This window comes from Peromyscus eremicus, chromosome 13 (assembly GCF_949786415.1).
Source record: "Peromyscus eremicus chromosome 13, PerEre_H2_v1, whole genome shotgun sequence".
NCBI lineage: Eukaryota > Metazoa > Chordata > Mammalia > Rodentia > Cricetidae > Peromyscus > Peromyscus eremicus.
The window spans coordinates 9,321,478-9,336,846 of NC_081429.1; the positions used below are offsets into that span (position 1 = coordinate 9,321,478).

The following is a 15,369-nucleotide window of genomic DNA, read 5'->3' on the forward strand; positions in this document are numbered from 1 at the left end:
AAAAGGTCACTGTCTTCATCTCCCCGCGGCACCGTGAATGGAGCCGCAAATCCAGGTAGTCACTATCCAGCCAACAAAACCATATGTCCGGCCATTTAGGGGTTCAAGGAATGTTCCAGCCGCATCCCGTGGCCCTCTTTAGGATCCACAGGGTCCGATAGCAAACTGTTTTGAGACGAAAGCCCAAGCCGGGTAAGCGTCAACCCCAGTGACACCTCTGCCTTCCCAGGACAACCCAACCACCACGGCACAGACACTGGGTCGGCCGCGAAGGGGTCACAACGGACCTTCCCGAGCCACTTCCCCACGGGACCTTTCAGAACACAGGGAGGAAAGTAGCGGTGACACCGGAAGGAGCAACGCATGCTGGGAAGCAGGCGGCTACCGAGATCAGCGAAGTATGCTGGGAACGGCGCTGCATGCTGGGATAGGTAGTTGGCCGAGCGACCTAAACCAGAGCTTCCTGTGGTCCCCTAGACGTCGAGCTCACGCGACTAAGCTGTGCCGTCCTGAGAATAAAGCATACCGATTTATCAGGTTAGCGCCGGCGGGGAAGAAACAGAGGCGACGACCTCTCGCGAGAGCAGAACCTGAGCGTCCAGCACCCCCCCCCCCCCGACCCGGAGCCGAAGCGCGTGCGCGATTAGGCAGCTGTGTCACATGACCTGGGAACAGCGCCTGGTTGGCTGCTGACGGGTTACCGGGACAACGGAGCTTGCGGCGCCGGGCGGGTCAGCACCAGTAGGTCTCGCGGGCTGAGCTGACCAGGTTTGCAGCGACGACGGTCACGCACTCGCTCCCGGGCGGCGACCGAGTCCACAAGCAGCAGATGGGAGCCCAGGGCGCCGAAGATGCAGGCGGTCCGGGCCGAGACGGCGGCGCGGGAGCTCTTCCGGGACGCCGCATTCCCCGCCTCGGACTCCTCGCTCTTTTTCAACTTGTCCACGCCTCTGGCCCAGTTTCGGGAGGACATCACTTGGAGACGGCCCCAGGTGCAGCCGGGTCTCTCGCCTGGGCGGGTGCTGCGGATAAGTTTCCCACAGGCGTGGGCTCTGGGCTTAGCAGGACCCGCCGCCCACTCCAGTAGTTCCTCACGCCCATTCAGAAAGGTACTAGCTAACCCTGAGGATTGAGATGAGGTAGCTCCTCCAGTTCAGGAGGTTGGAAGCAACTAGACGGTTTGTCTTTTAGATGTTGTCTTGGAGTATTTGTACTAAAGTATACTACGACCCAGAGTGTTCTACTCTGAAGATTAGAAGCAGTAATTCCAGGTCCCACCACTTAAGTTTGGTCAGGTGAAATTCAGCATACTTTGACAAATCTTTCTTCTTCAATGTGCATTTTTTTATTTTATTTTATTTATTTATTTTTTTCGAGACAGGGTTTCTCCGTGTAGTTTTGGTGCCTGCCCTGGATCTCGCTCTGTAGACCAGGCTGGCTTTGCCTCCCAAGTGCTGGAATTAAAGGCGTCCATCGCCGCCGCCCGGCTTATTTTTTCTTAAAGTGCATTGGTGTTTTGCCTGCTTTCATGTCTGTGTGAGGGTGTCAGATCCCCTGGAACTGCAGTTATAGACAGTTGTGAGCTGCCATGTGGGTGCTGGGAATTGAACTTGGGTTCTCTAGGAAGAGCAGCCAGTGCTCCTAACCGCTGACCCACCTCTTCAGCCCCGACATATCTTTCTTGGCTTTGTACGTTGCTTACATTTATTTTAGTAGCTCTTGGCGTTGGGATGTGAACACCAAGAGATGGCACAGAACAGAGAGATCTTTGTGGTTAACCAGTGCAAATTGGAAAAACGTAAGGGGCTGCTACTGTTGGCTTCTCAGGACTCCCTTAAATGGGTACAGGCAGGTGGGACTACGTATTATAAAATAGACAGGAAAATTCTGGTCACCAACCAGCAGTTTCTGGATCAACTGGTCAGTTTATTGCAGATGTATTCAATTGAACAATTGAACTTGCAGGAGCAAATCTATTTGATCCAGAAGCTGAAGGTGGAGTCGCATAAGAACTGGTAGACCGTCTGGTCATTATAACAGACACAGCCCCACTTTCTTGCCTCTCTCCAGCCTCCATCAGTTTTGGTCATTTGCTGTGTCCACTCAGATCTTCTCCTCACAGCAGTGTTACCCTCTCATGGCCACAAAGAGCTGTGGTAGATGTTGTTTTGGACTTCTTGCAGCTGAAACAGATACCCAGGCCTAGTGCTTTTGTTGGTGGTTTTGATGTGGCTTATCTGTTAACCAAGACTGCCCAGGGAACAGCCTGCCCCACATGGATCTAGTGCTGCTGTATCCATGACAACTGGGTGGATGCCTGCCCTGTGCAGCCTGCGCTGCTTGGCTCAATGGTGTTGATAAGAATCCTGAATTTTCTTGGGCAACACTGAGAGTTTTGAGGGGTTTTTGTTGTTCTTTTTTACTTTAAAAAAAAAAAAAAAGTGTGTTACATGGTGGCTCACAACCATTTGTAAGTCCCGTCCCAGGGAATCCAACAGTCCCTTCTGGCCTCTGAAGGCAGTACATGCACATGGGTCCACAGACACAGATTCAAGCGAAACACTCATACACATAAAATAAAAATTAGTAAATGGATTTCAGGTGCCATGAGAGACCTGTAAAGGGTTTTCAGTTAAGGGACACAGGGATAATATCTTTTTGTATTTTATATTTTAGCCATGTGAGTGGTAGCCTCTTTATAATTGTACCAATAGTAGTAAACAGGACAGAAAAAGAACAGTGGGAAAGAAACTCACTCCTGGGACGGAGATGATTGTCAGGACTGGAAAGCAGGCTGCCCTTTAGTAGTGCTGGAAGTTGATCTTGGTGTTCGGGTTAGCCTGCAGCTGGGTGGAGGGGGCTTTGCAGTAGACAGCTTTGAGAATACTTTGGAAGGACTGCCTGTTTAAGTAAAAGCCAAAGTAGGAATCAGAAGTGAGTGCTTGGGCCATTGAAATGGCTCAGCAGATAGTCATTTACTGCCAAGCCTAATGGCCTAAGTTTGATCCCTGGGACCCACATGATGGAAAGAGAGCACACTCCAATAAGTTGGCCTCTGACCTCCATACTCAGGCTGTGTCACAAGGAAACAGGCATAATTTATGTAGATAGACAAAAAAAAGAATGACTTCTTGATTCCTGGCCAGAGTGATAGATGGTGTGGTCCTCGGCAGCTCCTGGTTTGCCTCCCTTGTTCAGGTAGAGTTGTCAGGTAGATGGGGCAGAAGTTCAGGAGAAGTGGGATAGATGGGATAGATGGTTTTCAGTCCAGCTTAGAACAGCCACTCGGGACCTGGAGGGAAGGGGTGGAGGAAGGGTCTCGAGACTTAGCCGTAAGCCTTAGTGCAGAAGTGTGCAAGTGAGCACCCTAACAGGTAGTCAGCAGCAGGCGAGATGCAGCAGGGAGGGAGAGTACCAGAGGAGCAGTGGCGACCATGGAAGCTGATGGGAGCTTCCTTGTCCTTGAGGGTTAGAGGACAGTCAGCAGCTCTGAAAGTTACTCAGTGACAAGGCATGCCCAGTATAGTTCATGTCGCGAAGGTGAAATTGAGGCATTTGGGGGGAGGGGCATGGCTGACCGAGGAGCAGACTTTGATGAGAGTGATGGGAAGGGGCAATAGGCTTGGCAGTTTCTCTGAGAAGCTGTCATTGAAGGGAGCCTAGGAAGGGGGTACAGTGCTGCCAGACACTGAAAATGGGAGAGCTCTGTCCTGCTAGCATGCTGGGGTGGTCTGCCCCAGGAGTGGGATGTCTGAACATGTGGAAAGGAGAGGGTATAACAGGATGAGTCCCGCTCCAGGGTGGCAGAAGGTGCATGCCCAGTGGATTCTCTGCAGCGGGAGGACAGGTTGGTGGCTCAGGTGTGCAGGCAAAGGGGATAGGAATGTTTTGAGAAGAGAGATAAAGGGAAAGGCATGAGGTTGTCTGAGGATGTGGGAAATTGAAACGTGGAGAGGGACAGTAGACGCTGTAGCAGTGCAAGGACCCATTTGATATTTGTCACCATGAATTTATAAAGTAGAGCTGATTTCTAAACTTAGCTGTTTCAAAAAGGGTCATCTAGAATTGAGGGCTTGCCAGTGAGGAAAGTGTGTAGCGATGTTCCATGGAAGAACTGTAGCCAAGGAGATGCTGAAGGGTAGAGGTGACGGAGAAGTAGCTTTCTCTTCCATTTTGGGCCAGAAGCTCAGATAATCAGAAAATGCCTCCATAGTCTGCCCTGGATTCATGTGTTCTTAGCTTAAAGAGTAACCACAGGCGTGAGATAACTCTGGACAACTTGATTTCAGGAAATTTGTGCCACACCTCAGCTGTTTGCAGATAACCCATGGGAAGGACAGGTGAAGCAAGGGCTGCTGGGGGATTGCTGGTTCCTGTGTGCCTGCGCTGCCCTGCAGAAGAGTCAACACCTCCTGGACCAGGTACAAGCCGCCTTGGGCTTCTCCACTCAATTCCTTCTACCTGCACAGAACACGGAGTTACTCCAAAAGCAGGGCCTGCTGCAGCACTTCTGTGGCTGCGCGGCATGGGTGCTGGGAAAAGGTCAGGGCACCAAGACAGTGACCCAAGTGTGTCCTGTCCACCAGACCAGAGCCACCTACACATTAGGACACAAAAACAGGCCAAGCTAGCAAGTAGAACAGGGTCAGCAGAGGCATCTTGTGTCTCTGGTTAGGAATTTATTTTCTTTACTGGGTTGATTTCTTTCTTTTTTCATATGTAGGTTTTAAATACCAATAGGGAAAACATCATTGGAACTGTCTTCTGATACAGAGAGACTCCATAGAAAGGCCTTGTGGGTTTCCTTCCTCCCAGTGCTGCTTATTTTAGGTTGGCTTTTAGCTCAGGGTTTTCAGTTAAGGCAACAGCATTGAGGGGTGACCCATATATGGCCTCTCGGTGTCCTGGGCCCTGGCTCAGCCCATCGCTGTTGTCACCTCTCCTTACAGCCTTGTTGACATCTAACTTTTCTATAGAAGGATGCTGACGCCGTCATAGTTCCTCGCTTCCTGAGTGTTGAAGCCAGCCCCACGCTAAGTCTCCCTAGGTGCAGAACCTGCTTTTGCCTGCTAACAGAAGCGAGCCGTGGACCTAGTTGGGCCAGTGACTGGCCAGTTTGGGGCACTTGGCCTTGAGAAGCAGGAAGGGCTGCTAGGCCTGTGTTACAGCCAGGTCTGTTGAGAATTGGGTTACAGAAATGGGGTGTGGTGGTGCATGCTTTAATCTCAGCACCCAGGAGGCAGACAGGTGGATCTTTTGAGTTTGAAGCTAACCTGGTCTACAGAGCAAGTTCCAGGCCAGCCAGGGCTACACAGAGAAACCCTGTCTCGAAAAACAAAAAAAAATAAAAAAAAAAAAAAAAAGAAAGAATTGAGTTACTCCTGCCTGCCAAAGCTTTGGATTCAGGTCACATGCTCATTTGGTGCAGTAAACGTGGTTGGCTGTAAGCTTTGGGACATGAGTTATTTATGTGAAAATCTGGGTTTTGTGTTAACCGATTGAGTTTGTTGACTTGGCCATATAGATCTGGCATCCAACAGAGTAGAGCCCTGTACTCTTAGCAGGTGCTCATAGAGGGCTTCTGTGAGGCCACACTGTTGGGACACTGAGGAGCACAATGTGATGGTGGTCCCTCAGGTGACCCCTCAGGTATCTGCAGGGTTTCTGTGAGGCCACACTGTTGGGACACTGAGGAGCACAATGTGATGGTGGTCCCTCAGGTGACCCCTCAGGTATCTGCAGGGCTTCTGTGAGGCCACACTGTTGGGACGCTGAGGAGCACAGTGTGATGGTGGTCCCTCAGGTGACCCCTCAGGTATCTGCAGGGCTTCTGTGAGGCCACACTGTTGGGACACTGAGGAGCAGAGGTGATGGTGGTCCCTCGGGTATCTGCAGGGCTTCTGTGAGGCCACACTGTTGGGACACTGAGGAGCTCACTAATGCTGATATCATGCTGTCTGTTTGGCCTCTCCTTGTGCATGTTAGGTCTTCCCTCCAGGACAGCCAAGCTGGTCTGACCAGAAGTACCAAGGTTTCTTCACCTGTCGAATTTGGCAGTTTGGACACTGGGAGGAGGTGACCATAGATGACCGCCTGCCTTGCCTTGCTGGGAGACTCTGCTTCTCCCGGTGCCAGAGAGAGGATGTGTTCTGGCTTCCCTTACTGGAAAAGGCCTATGCTAAGTACGTATGGTACAGAGGTGGCTTCAGACCCAGCCTGTCCCCAGAGGCCCATCTTTGCCCTGGGATGCAGAGCCCTGTGCAGTCCTCAGGGTCTGACAGCCAGTCCTGTGGGTCCTGGTGTGGACACTCTGCGTTTAGGACTGTGGTTTGCCCTCCTGCCTCCCTTTCCCTTCCCCTATTTCCCAGCACTCTACTGAGAGGTCCTCCTCATTCCTCAGTCTCAGCACGAAGATGCCCCCATGTATGTTTCTGAACATTCAGTCAAGACAAGTGGTTTGTTGTGGTTTTTCAGGGGAGCCATGAGTAGCACTTGCTTACCACAGTCCTGCTCTCACTGCGACAGTCCCTAGGGAACAGTTGTCCCTCCCATATGGTGTTGGGCATCTTGCTGAAGGAGGCTGGCTAATGGGCAGGTGTCCGAGCACAGGGACTCAGAAGGCTAGCAGAATATCAGTACTTGGGGCAGTGGGGTTTGAGCTTCAGAGATGGAGCCTCTGTGCCCCTTTGTCCTGTCCTCGCTGCCCACACTAGAGGAGAATGGGTCTGAGCCTGGGCAGAGAACAGCAGGGCTGTAGCAGATTTTGACATGTACAGATGATTGAAGATGTGATGTGAAGCAGAGGAGCAGTCCAGGTGCAGTGGAAGGGTGGCTTAGACGGTGCTTTGGGGTGTGATGGATTGTGGGCCAGGAGAGGCAGGAAGCTGCAGTAGCAAGGCTTATATCTCCTGTGCTTGTGGTTCCCCAGGGTCCATGGATCCTATGAGCACCTGTGGGCAGGGCAGGTGGCAGATGCCTTGGTGGATCTCACTGGAAGCCTGGCAGAAAGGTGGAGCCTGAAAGACATAGTGGGAGCCAGTGGCCAGCAGGACAGACCCAGTGGCGGGGAGCAAAGGACTTGTCGGCAGCTGCTCCGCCTGAAGGACCAGTGTGTGATCAGCTGCTCTGTGCTCAGCCCCAGAGCAGGTACAGCCCCCTCTACCATTAGCTTGTTATAGGAAAGGAAGTCTGTCCCTGAGAGGGCTGTCTTGGGTTTGTGTGGTTCTGTTATCCCTCCTCCAGAGAGGTGATCCTGTTCTCCTAGACCACTCCTTTCACCTAGAGCAAGGCAGAACCTACATCGTGTCCCCTGTTGTTCACAGACAGCTTAGAAGCAGTAGCAGAAAGAGTGTCTAAGCTGACCACGCCGTCATCCCTGCCCAGCTGGTGGCCAACCAAAGTCCAAAGCCATTTTCTATCTTACTGACACAGTAAGGTTCATGAAGGAAAGTTTGTGTACAAAAATAAGAAGAAAGAAAAGCTCACCCAAATAAAACTCTCTAAGCCACTTAGAACTTTTTAGAGAGCTTTTTGAGTTTTCCCCTGTGTCTACAGCCTTTTCTGTTTTTGTTGTATACCATTTTCTGTGTTATTATGTAAACTTCAGAGTGCCTTCCTCCATTGCTGGACCTGCTGTGGTTTGCTTGATCCTTCCAGGAATGTTGGATAGTTGAGATCTTTCTCGTTTTTCTCATTGTTGTTGCTGTTTTGTTTTGGGGTTTTCAGGCTTTCTTGAACTCAGGTGGTAGTGTTGCCTCTGGCCCGTGAGTGTTGAGACCACCGGCAATATTACATGCCTGACTAGATCTTTCTAATAACAACACTGCAGTGAACACCTTTCTAGTTTTCTATTCACATTTCAGAGTTTTTTCTGTAATATAACTTTGGTTCAAAGATAGGAGCATCAGGCGCTAGGGAGGCAGCTCACTCAGTAAGGTCATTGCTGCACAGCCTGAGGACCTGCGTCGGATGCTCAGCACCCAGGTAAAAGGCTAGGCATGGGGATTTGGACTTGTAATTCCAGCTCTGAGGAGGTGGAGACAGGAGGATGCCTGGGGCTTGCTGGCCCGCCAGCCTAGTTGAGTCATTGAGCACCAGGTCCCGGTGAGAGACCCTGTCTCAAAAATAAGGCATGTTGCTCCTGAGGAATAACACCAGAACTGTCTTTTGGCCTGACGCACATATGTACATGCACACACACACCCACATACACACATGTGAACACACACGTAAATAATAAAATGTGACTATCAAAATAACCCAAGACTTGTTGGTAATCACACCAGCCAGTCCAGCACTGAGAGTTGGCAAAGCTCTGGTCTGGGATCCCCTCAGGCAGGTCCTAGGGTTGAGGGGAAGAGGAGAGTGTGTGTTCACTGCTGCTCATGCTGGCTCCACTAAACCTCCCTCCTTAACCATCAGCTTCTTAGAACTGTTGATGTTGGGTAGCCCCAGAGTGTAGGAGGGCTGGCTCTTGACACTCCTAGTTTTGGAGAACCCTCCTCCTGACAGAGCTGCAGGGGCTACTGAAGCCTCAAGGGCTGGGGTTGAGAGGGACACCGAGAACGGTAGCTGCCGGCAGAGCCTTTGGGAATAGAACTGTGCTCACACGGGCGCTCCTGCCTTTTTCTGGCTTCCACCCTCCCTGAAATAGCACTTCTTCTCTTTCCTGTAAGGGCCCTTTGTCCTGTGGTCTCTGGCAGGTAGAATTCCTCTTGACCTCGAGTCCTCAACCTTGGCTTCTGGTTCAGATGTTCCTCCTCCATCTGGCTTTGCCTAGGGGAGGGCCTTTTAGCTATTGGTGGTTTGGGGTATGTCGGTGACAGTAATAGTGGTTTCATACCTGATAGCTGGCCCTGCACTGACACACATGGTGTAAATGAGGCCCAGAGGAAGGGATATTACATGCAGCACCAGTCCTTGGTGGCAGTGAGCCAGGGCCCAGCTGTGGGCTTTCTTGGCACAGAACGCCGGTGAACACTGCAAGTAGCTGGCCTAGGGTTAGGAACAGAGCTCCTTAACTCTGTGGAGCCCCGGGGCATCGTCTACAGGCAAGAAAGCAGGAACATGTCCTATCCGGTTTGGGGACTGGTGATGCTGGTCCTGCACAACACTGAGCTGTTCCCACAGGTGCCCGGGAGCTCGGGGAGTTCCATGCCTTCATCATCTCAGATCTTCGGGAGCTGTGGAGTCAGACTGGCCGGGGCATCCTCCTGCTGCGGATTCACAACCCTTGGGGCCGACGTTGTTGGCAGGGCCTCTGGAGAGAGGGGTAAGTACCATGAGGGGCTGCATGTGGGAGGAAGGGTTGATACCCTGAGGGCATGCCATGATGCCATCTGGCCTGGCCTTGTGTCCAGCTGCCAGGATAGTGCTTGCTGTTCTGTGGCAGAGCTCACTCAGCACCTGTTTGCATACCTTCTTGCTTCGTCTAGGTCTTAGAAGACCTGGATCATACAAGTTGTTTTTTTTTTTTTAAATGGGGCTTTATCTTGGGTACTCATAGGATAGTAAATGCCTGGCCAGGCCTTTGGATAAGTAGGGGTGTGATGGTGGCCTGCAGCTAAAGTCCTCAGCTCAGTCTTAAGACCTGACGAAGCCAGGATCCCCTTGAGGCCTGGGGGCTCTGAGGCTCTTGGACCCCAACTACCCTCTGCACCCAGCCTGGGTCTGGTGCTGCCACTAAGTAGAGCAGCTCCTTCAGAGACCAGAGGGTCCCGGCTCTGGTGTGATGACCTTCAGAAGGCAAGTTCTTAGGCATGGGGACCCCTGGGAAGGAGGGGTTCTGATGGGCAGCCAGATCACAGTAGGCCCCTTCTATAGTCACGTAGCAAGGGAGTGTGCTGTGCAGCTGGCCATCCAGCGTCTGGCAGCAACTTGGGGCTCTCCGCCCCCGTTTGCCTCTTGACGGCCCACTGTGAACTTGTACTGAAATGAGATTTCCTGCAGGGGTGAAGGGTGGAACCAGGTAGAGCCAGCTGAGGAGTCTGAGCTGCTGGCACTACTCCAGGAAGGCGAGTTCTGGGTGGAGGAAGAGGAGTTCCTCAGGGAATTTGACGAGGTCACCATTGGCTACCCAGTCACAGCAGCTGGCCACCTACAGAGTCTCTACACAGGTAGGACCACCAGCGGGAGTGGACGCTCCTCTGTGAATCAGGAGCCTTCACAGGTGCTGGCACACCAGTGACTGGGTACAGCCCTTGCTGCCTGATTGACTGAGGACCTGAGAAGGGGAATGGGTGGGATTCTGGGATTCTCGGAGGGTGGGCTGACTGCCACTTGTGGGTAAGGCAGAGCCATCAAGATCCTCTCCAAGCTGACTCACGTGCTCTCCCACTAGAGAAGGTGCTGTGTCACACACGGGCACTGCCTGGCGCCTGGGTCATAGGGCAGTCAGCTGGAGGCTGCCGGAACAACAGTTGCTTTCCCTGCAACCCCAAGTTCTGGTTACGGCTCTTGGAACCCAGTGAGGTGTGTGTGGCTGTCCTTCAGAGACCCCGGAGGTGCTTAGTGGGCCAGACCCGGGCACTGGTGGGTGCCAGTCCTGCAACGGTGAATCTCCCAGGCAAGGACTACCAGGCTGTGGGCCTGCACATCTGGAAGGTAACTCCATCTGCTGGCCCCATGGTGGAAAGGTAGGCAGATGTATTGGAGGCCTGGGTCCCAGGAGCACTCATCCTTTGGCCGTTGATTCCTTTTCCCATGTCCTCTGGCCACAAGTACCTGATGTACCAGCAGATGCAGCCCATTCAAAGCCCGCCCATCCCACCCCAGAGGTGAAGGCTAGCCTGATCTCTACAGTTCCCATCTCCCCCAAGGGAAGTGGCCCATTATACTAGGGCTGCTGCTTGCCTTGTGTACTCCACCTAGCTGCCTTCCTCTGGCCCCTCCCTTACAACCTCTAAGTGTGTAGGGTTATTTTATTGTCAGTCTCAGACATCTGGTCAGTTTTATGAACTAGTATCTGTTTCCTAGAACAGGTCACTGAGGAGCCCTACTTGCTTACTCAGTGGCTACATTTTAATCTTATGTATCTTGATATAGAATGTGACAACTCATTCTTCCTTTGTGAGTGTGGCCTACCTCATGGTCCTTTTGTAATAAAGTTGCTGGAAAGTGCCTTCTCCAGCATTCCCCAGGCTGCACTGGTCATGGGCTTTTTGTACATAGTTCTAGATTTGTCTGTTACGCACCTTCGCGGGAAGCCCTGAGTCTTTGGCACCTCCCCCTGGCTGAAAGGATGGATGCTGTGGCTGTCTCCCGGGAGCTTTGCCTGAGCTGTTGAAGAGCAGGGAGGCAGAGGCCCAGCCTGCTCGTGTGACTCTCCTCAGAGCCTCCTGCGTCCCTCCTGCAGGTAGAGAAGCGGAAGGTCAGCCTGCCCAGAGTCCTGTCTTCACCACCTGTGGCTGGTACTGCATGCCATGCCTATGACCGTGAGGTCCACTTGCGCTGTGACCTCTCCCCGGGCTACTACCTGGCCGTCCCTAGCACCTTCTTGAAGGATGTGCCAGGGCAGTTCTTACTCCGGGTCTTCTCCACAGGGAAGATCTCCCTCAGGTGAGGAGCCAGTGCTAGCTGACTTCCCTTCAACTGGGCTGAGGCCAGGGGAGGAGCAGGGGTGCACTCTGTGAGGGTCGGACTCGGGCAGGTTCCTCTGGACCAGGCTGCCAGTGCCTTCTGTACTTGTCCTTCTGACAGCGCCGTCAGGCCAGCCACCAAGGGTACAAAGTCACCTGGAACAGCCCTGCCTGCAGGCGAGTGGGAGACCGTGCAGCTGCGGGGCTGCTGGAAGGCTGGCCAGACAGCCGGGGGCAGCAGGAACTTTGCCTCTTACCCCTGCAACCCCTGCCTCCCCTTCTCTGTTCCTGAGGGTGCTGGTCCCCGCTACATCCGCATCACCCTGCACCAACACTGCCGACTGGGTGACAGCCAGCTCCACCCCATTGGTTTCCATATCTTTCAGGTGAGCTGGGTTCGAGGAGAGGTCAGCTGCTGTGACACGGAGGCTGGAGTCTGTCATTTGGGCCTGTTGGTCCAGCTGGCTGGCCTCAAAGACTCACTTGCACATTTCGCCAAGTCTCTGTTCTCTGGGGTTACATGGGGCAGCTCACGGCTCTGAACACCAGCGTCTCAGTCATTCTATCCAGTGCATGCCTCCTGTCTCTGACCCTGGGCTCTGGGGCTTCTTCAGGAGTTCTGAGGCAGAGCCCAGCCTCACCTTGAGTGGATGTGGTCCAAGGCAGTTACTGTAGCGAGGCCTCACTCACTCATACCACAGACAGTGATCACACAGCCATGGCAGTACCGGGTCCCATGGCCTGTCCTTCCCTGTGTCACTCAGTGTTCCAGGTGGGACTGGCAAGAGCTCTTCTATATAGCAGGGTCAGGTAGGTCAGGACAGAAGTCTGGGCTTCTGCCAGAAAGCTCAGAGTCCAGAAGAACAACAAGGGAGAGAGACCTGTACTTGGCTGCTACCTGTAGCCTGGTGGTCAGGTGCTACAGCCAGTCACCAAGCCCAGATGGTTACGGATAGGTTCCAGCATGGTTGAGGTGCCTCAGGACTTCTGGACACATGCTTCAGGAACTTGAGACAGTCAGCCCAGGGTAGCCATAGGTAATGGACGAGAGGCCACACCAAAGGGCCTCAACATGGGGACTCTGTAAGCCCAGGAGCTCTGCTTACAAAACCAGTGTCTCTACCAGCTGTTGAGGCTGGGGAAGGCTCAGTGAGCCTCAAACTTCCCCAGGGTTGCTTCTTTATTCACTGTTCTACCTCTTAGCCAACAACAGGCCAGGGAACACACTGAGCAAAATTTTAGTTGAAGAAATGGGAGAAGAGGAAAAAACTGTGCTCTGGGTCAAGGGTCATAGGCTACAGATTCCATAATGACATAATGATGCTTCCCATCTCATCAGGCTTTGTTTATTTTGGGGCCTCACATTGGCTGAGTGTGTGTTGGGCTGCATCAGGATTCATTGTGGTGGGTAGAAACATGTATACCTAGAATGCAGGTGACATGGGGAGGAGAGAACAGGAATTTCTCATTAAGAAGATTCTGTTGAGGGGTGTCAGTACATCCCAAAAAGCTGGACTCTTGGGGTCTTGAGTCATGCCACCTGGAGCTCTGACAGAGCCTTTGGCAAGAGTGGCATGGCTCCAAGGCTTTTGTCCTTGGCAAAGGGGTTTGATAGCTCAAGGACTGAGAGCATCAGATACCCCAGCTGGCCCTGGGCATTATGCCCTTAGCTGGTGCTGTTCAGAGGGAGAGCAAACCATGCCATCCTGAGTAGGCCTCCCCATGCTGATTCCACTGTTGCCCCAGGTTCCTGCAGATGGTGAGAACCAGAATGCATGTTCTCTGCTGCTCCAGGAGCCACTGCTAAGCTGCGTACCACATCGCTATGCTCAGGAAGTGAGCCGCCTCTGCCTCCTGTCAGTGGGGACCTACAGGGTTGTGCCCTCCACCTACCTGCCAGATACAGAGGGTACTTTCACGGTGACCATAGCAACCAGAATAGACAGGTAGGGCTCCAGGCCTTGGAGGCCAGGAGGGGTCAGGGTCATCTCCTGCTTGGCCCACATGCCCAAGCTCCTGCCTTTCTGGAGGTGGGCCTGTGGGCTTTGGGACTCCTTGCTCTGGGCTAAGCCTCGGAGTAGGGCCTGGGTCTGGTGGGAGGTATGTAAGGAGGTTTAGGGAATGACCTGACATTCTTTCCACAGGCAGTCCATTCACAGCCAGGAGATGCTGGGCCAGCTACTCCAAGAGGTTTGTATGTGGTGCCCTTGCCTAGCTTGGCTCACCTACCTACATCTCCTTGGTGGTCTGAGGTCTTAATTCCATCCCCCTCCTGCCAAGAGCCTTGCTGCAAGTGGCCTCTGTCTGAGATATAAAGTTCTGTGACCCCTCATAAAAGAGTCACAAGACAGAGCCTGGGGGTGGGGTGGGGTGGCGGGTTTGGGAGCTGGGGCTGAGTGTCATTCTCAGGTGTTTGGAAGGACAGTGGGGAGCAGAGGGCAGACCCAAAGCCCTCCTTCTCTCCCCGCAGGTCTCCTTCATGGCCGTGATGAAAGCCTGACTGAGCAGCTGTGGAGCTTTCTGTGGCCAGGAGCAGCCACGCTCCCTGCGCTCAGCATCTGGGCACATCTCCAGCCGGTCGTGAGCCTGGGCTTCTCAGCAGCTCTGAGGGCTGGCTGTGGATCCTCAGGTGAAAGTAGGGTGCTTTGTCCTGGACATCTTGGGGTCCAATGGGTGCTGCAGGGTAGGGCTAGACTCCCAGATGACATCTTCATTCCTCAGTGAAGACCAGGAGACCTGGAAGCCAGGCCTATTGTGGAAGGCTCTGCAGAATCCTCATACCCTTCTTGACTTTGGGAGCCTTACACCAGGCAGGCAGATTGTGACAAATGTTGAAAACTATTTATTACTTGAAATATTTTTAGGATATGACTTTGTAAATAAATCTGAGTAATTTATGAATTGGTCTTGTTCCACAAAGCCCAAGGCCAGATTAGCATCCTAGTAGTCAGCCGCACATGTGGGAGGGTGCTGAGGGGGTGGGCAGCATGGGCGAGGAGGTAAGGAATGGAAAACAGGAGATTTTGGCATAGTTCAGCATCTTACTTTGGCCTTCCTGAGCTGCGATCCCCGCCTGGAGTATGATATTCAGTCCCAGTGATGTGCCAAGTGAGCACGAAACCAACCAATCCCTGAGCACAAAATCTAGCCGATCTGAGCTTGTCCAAACTCAAGGGGATCGAAATCTGACCAGTTCCCTCCCTGAACATCTCCCTGGAAAAACTCCGCCCCAAGAGCCCCTATATAAGCCCTGTGCCTGTTCAGTTGACGGCTGTCCTCCACCCTGGCAGAGGCAGCCACTCTCCTGGATTCCTCCTTCCCAAATCTGAAAGTTTTGGGTGACGGGAGCAGAACAGAAGTAACAACTTTTTGCTGGAGCCAGAGCAGATTGCTACATTTCTGCAGGAGTTTCTCCTTAGCAGAGTGAAGCAGAAGAAATAACTTGGGCCAGAGCGAGAAGAAACCGATACCTCTGCTGGGAAACTTCTTGGGAGCTGAGCAGAACTCAGCTGTTGCAGTGCTCTCTCAGAGAGGAGTAGGATTGCCATTTGTTTGAGGAGACCATCCCCTTCTGGACCCCAGCTTCAGGTATAGCCTGAAGTCAAGATGCCTTTCTCTTCACAGCTGTAGGTATCCAGGATACCTCCCTTCATGGCTGCAGGTAGAGCCTGACTTCCCAACAAGTCAGGATACCTTTCTCTCCAGAGCTGTGACACTTCATTGGTTGGCTTGGTCAAATGTCTGGCTGGTGGCCCTCTACACCACCCTGTTGATAAACCACAGCTTCCTTGGA

At 52.8% G+C, this 15,369-nt stretch overlaps 1 protein-coding gene across 1 annotated transcript; it reads left to right on the forward strand.

The window, feature by feature from the left end:
- Nucleotides 1–358: 358 nt before the first annotated feature.
- Nucleotides 359–14,477, forward strand: Capn10 (calpain 10). The gene is made up of 12 exons (XM_059278294.1): nt 359–992; nt 4,290–4,421; nt 5,986–6,182; nt 6,929–7,146; nt 9,130–9,271; nt 9,949–10,115; nt 10,340–10,602; nt 11,354–11,556; nt 11,698–11,962; nt 13,323–13,522; nt 13,721–13,766; nt 14,047–14,477. The coding sequence occupies exons 1-12, from the start codon at nt 852–854 to the stop codon at nt 14,074–14,076; spliced, it is 2,004 nt and encodes a 667-aa protein (XP_059134277.1). The 5' UTR covers nt 359–851; the 3' UTR covers nt 14,077–14,477.
- The last annotated feature ends 892 nt before the right edge of the window (nt 14,478–15,369 follow it).

Excerpts from the sequence above, each read along its gene's own strand:
- Capn10 (XM_059278294.1), top strand. The coding sequence starts at position 852 with ATGCAGGCGGTCCGGGCCGAGACGGCGGCGCGGGAGCTCTTCCGGGAC. Across the intron at positions 11,557-11,697 it reads ACAGGGAAGATCTCCCTCAG|CGCCGTCAGGCCAGCCACCA; the intron begins GTGAGGAGCCAG and ends TCCTTCTGACAG. Across the intron at positions 11,963-13,322 it reads TTGGTTTCCATATCTTTCAG|GTTCCTGCAGATGGTGAGAA; the intron begins GTGAGCTGGGTT and ends CTGTTGCCCCAG.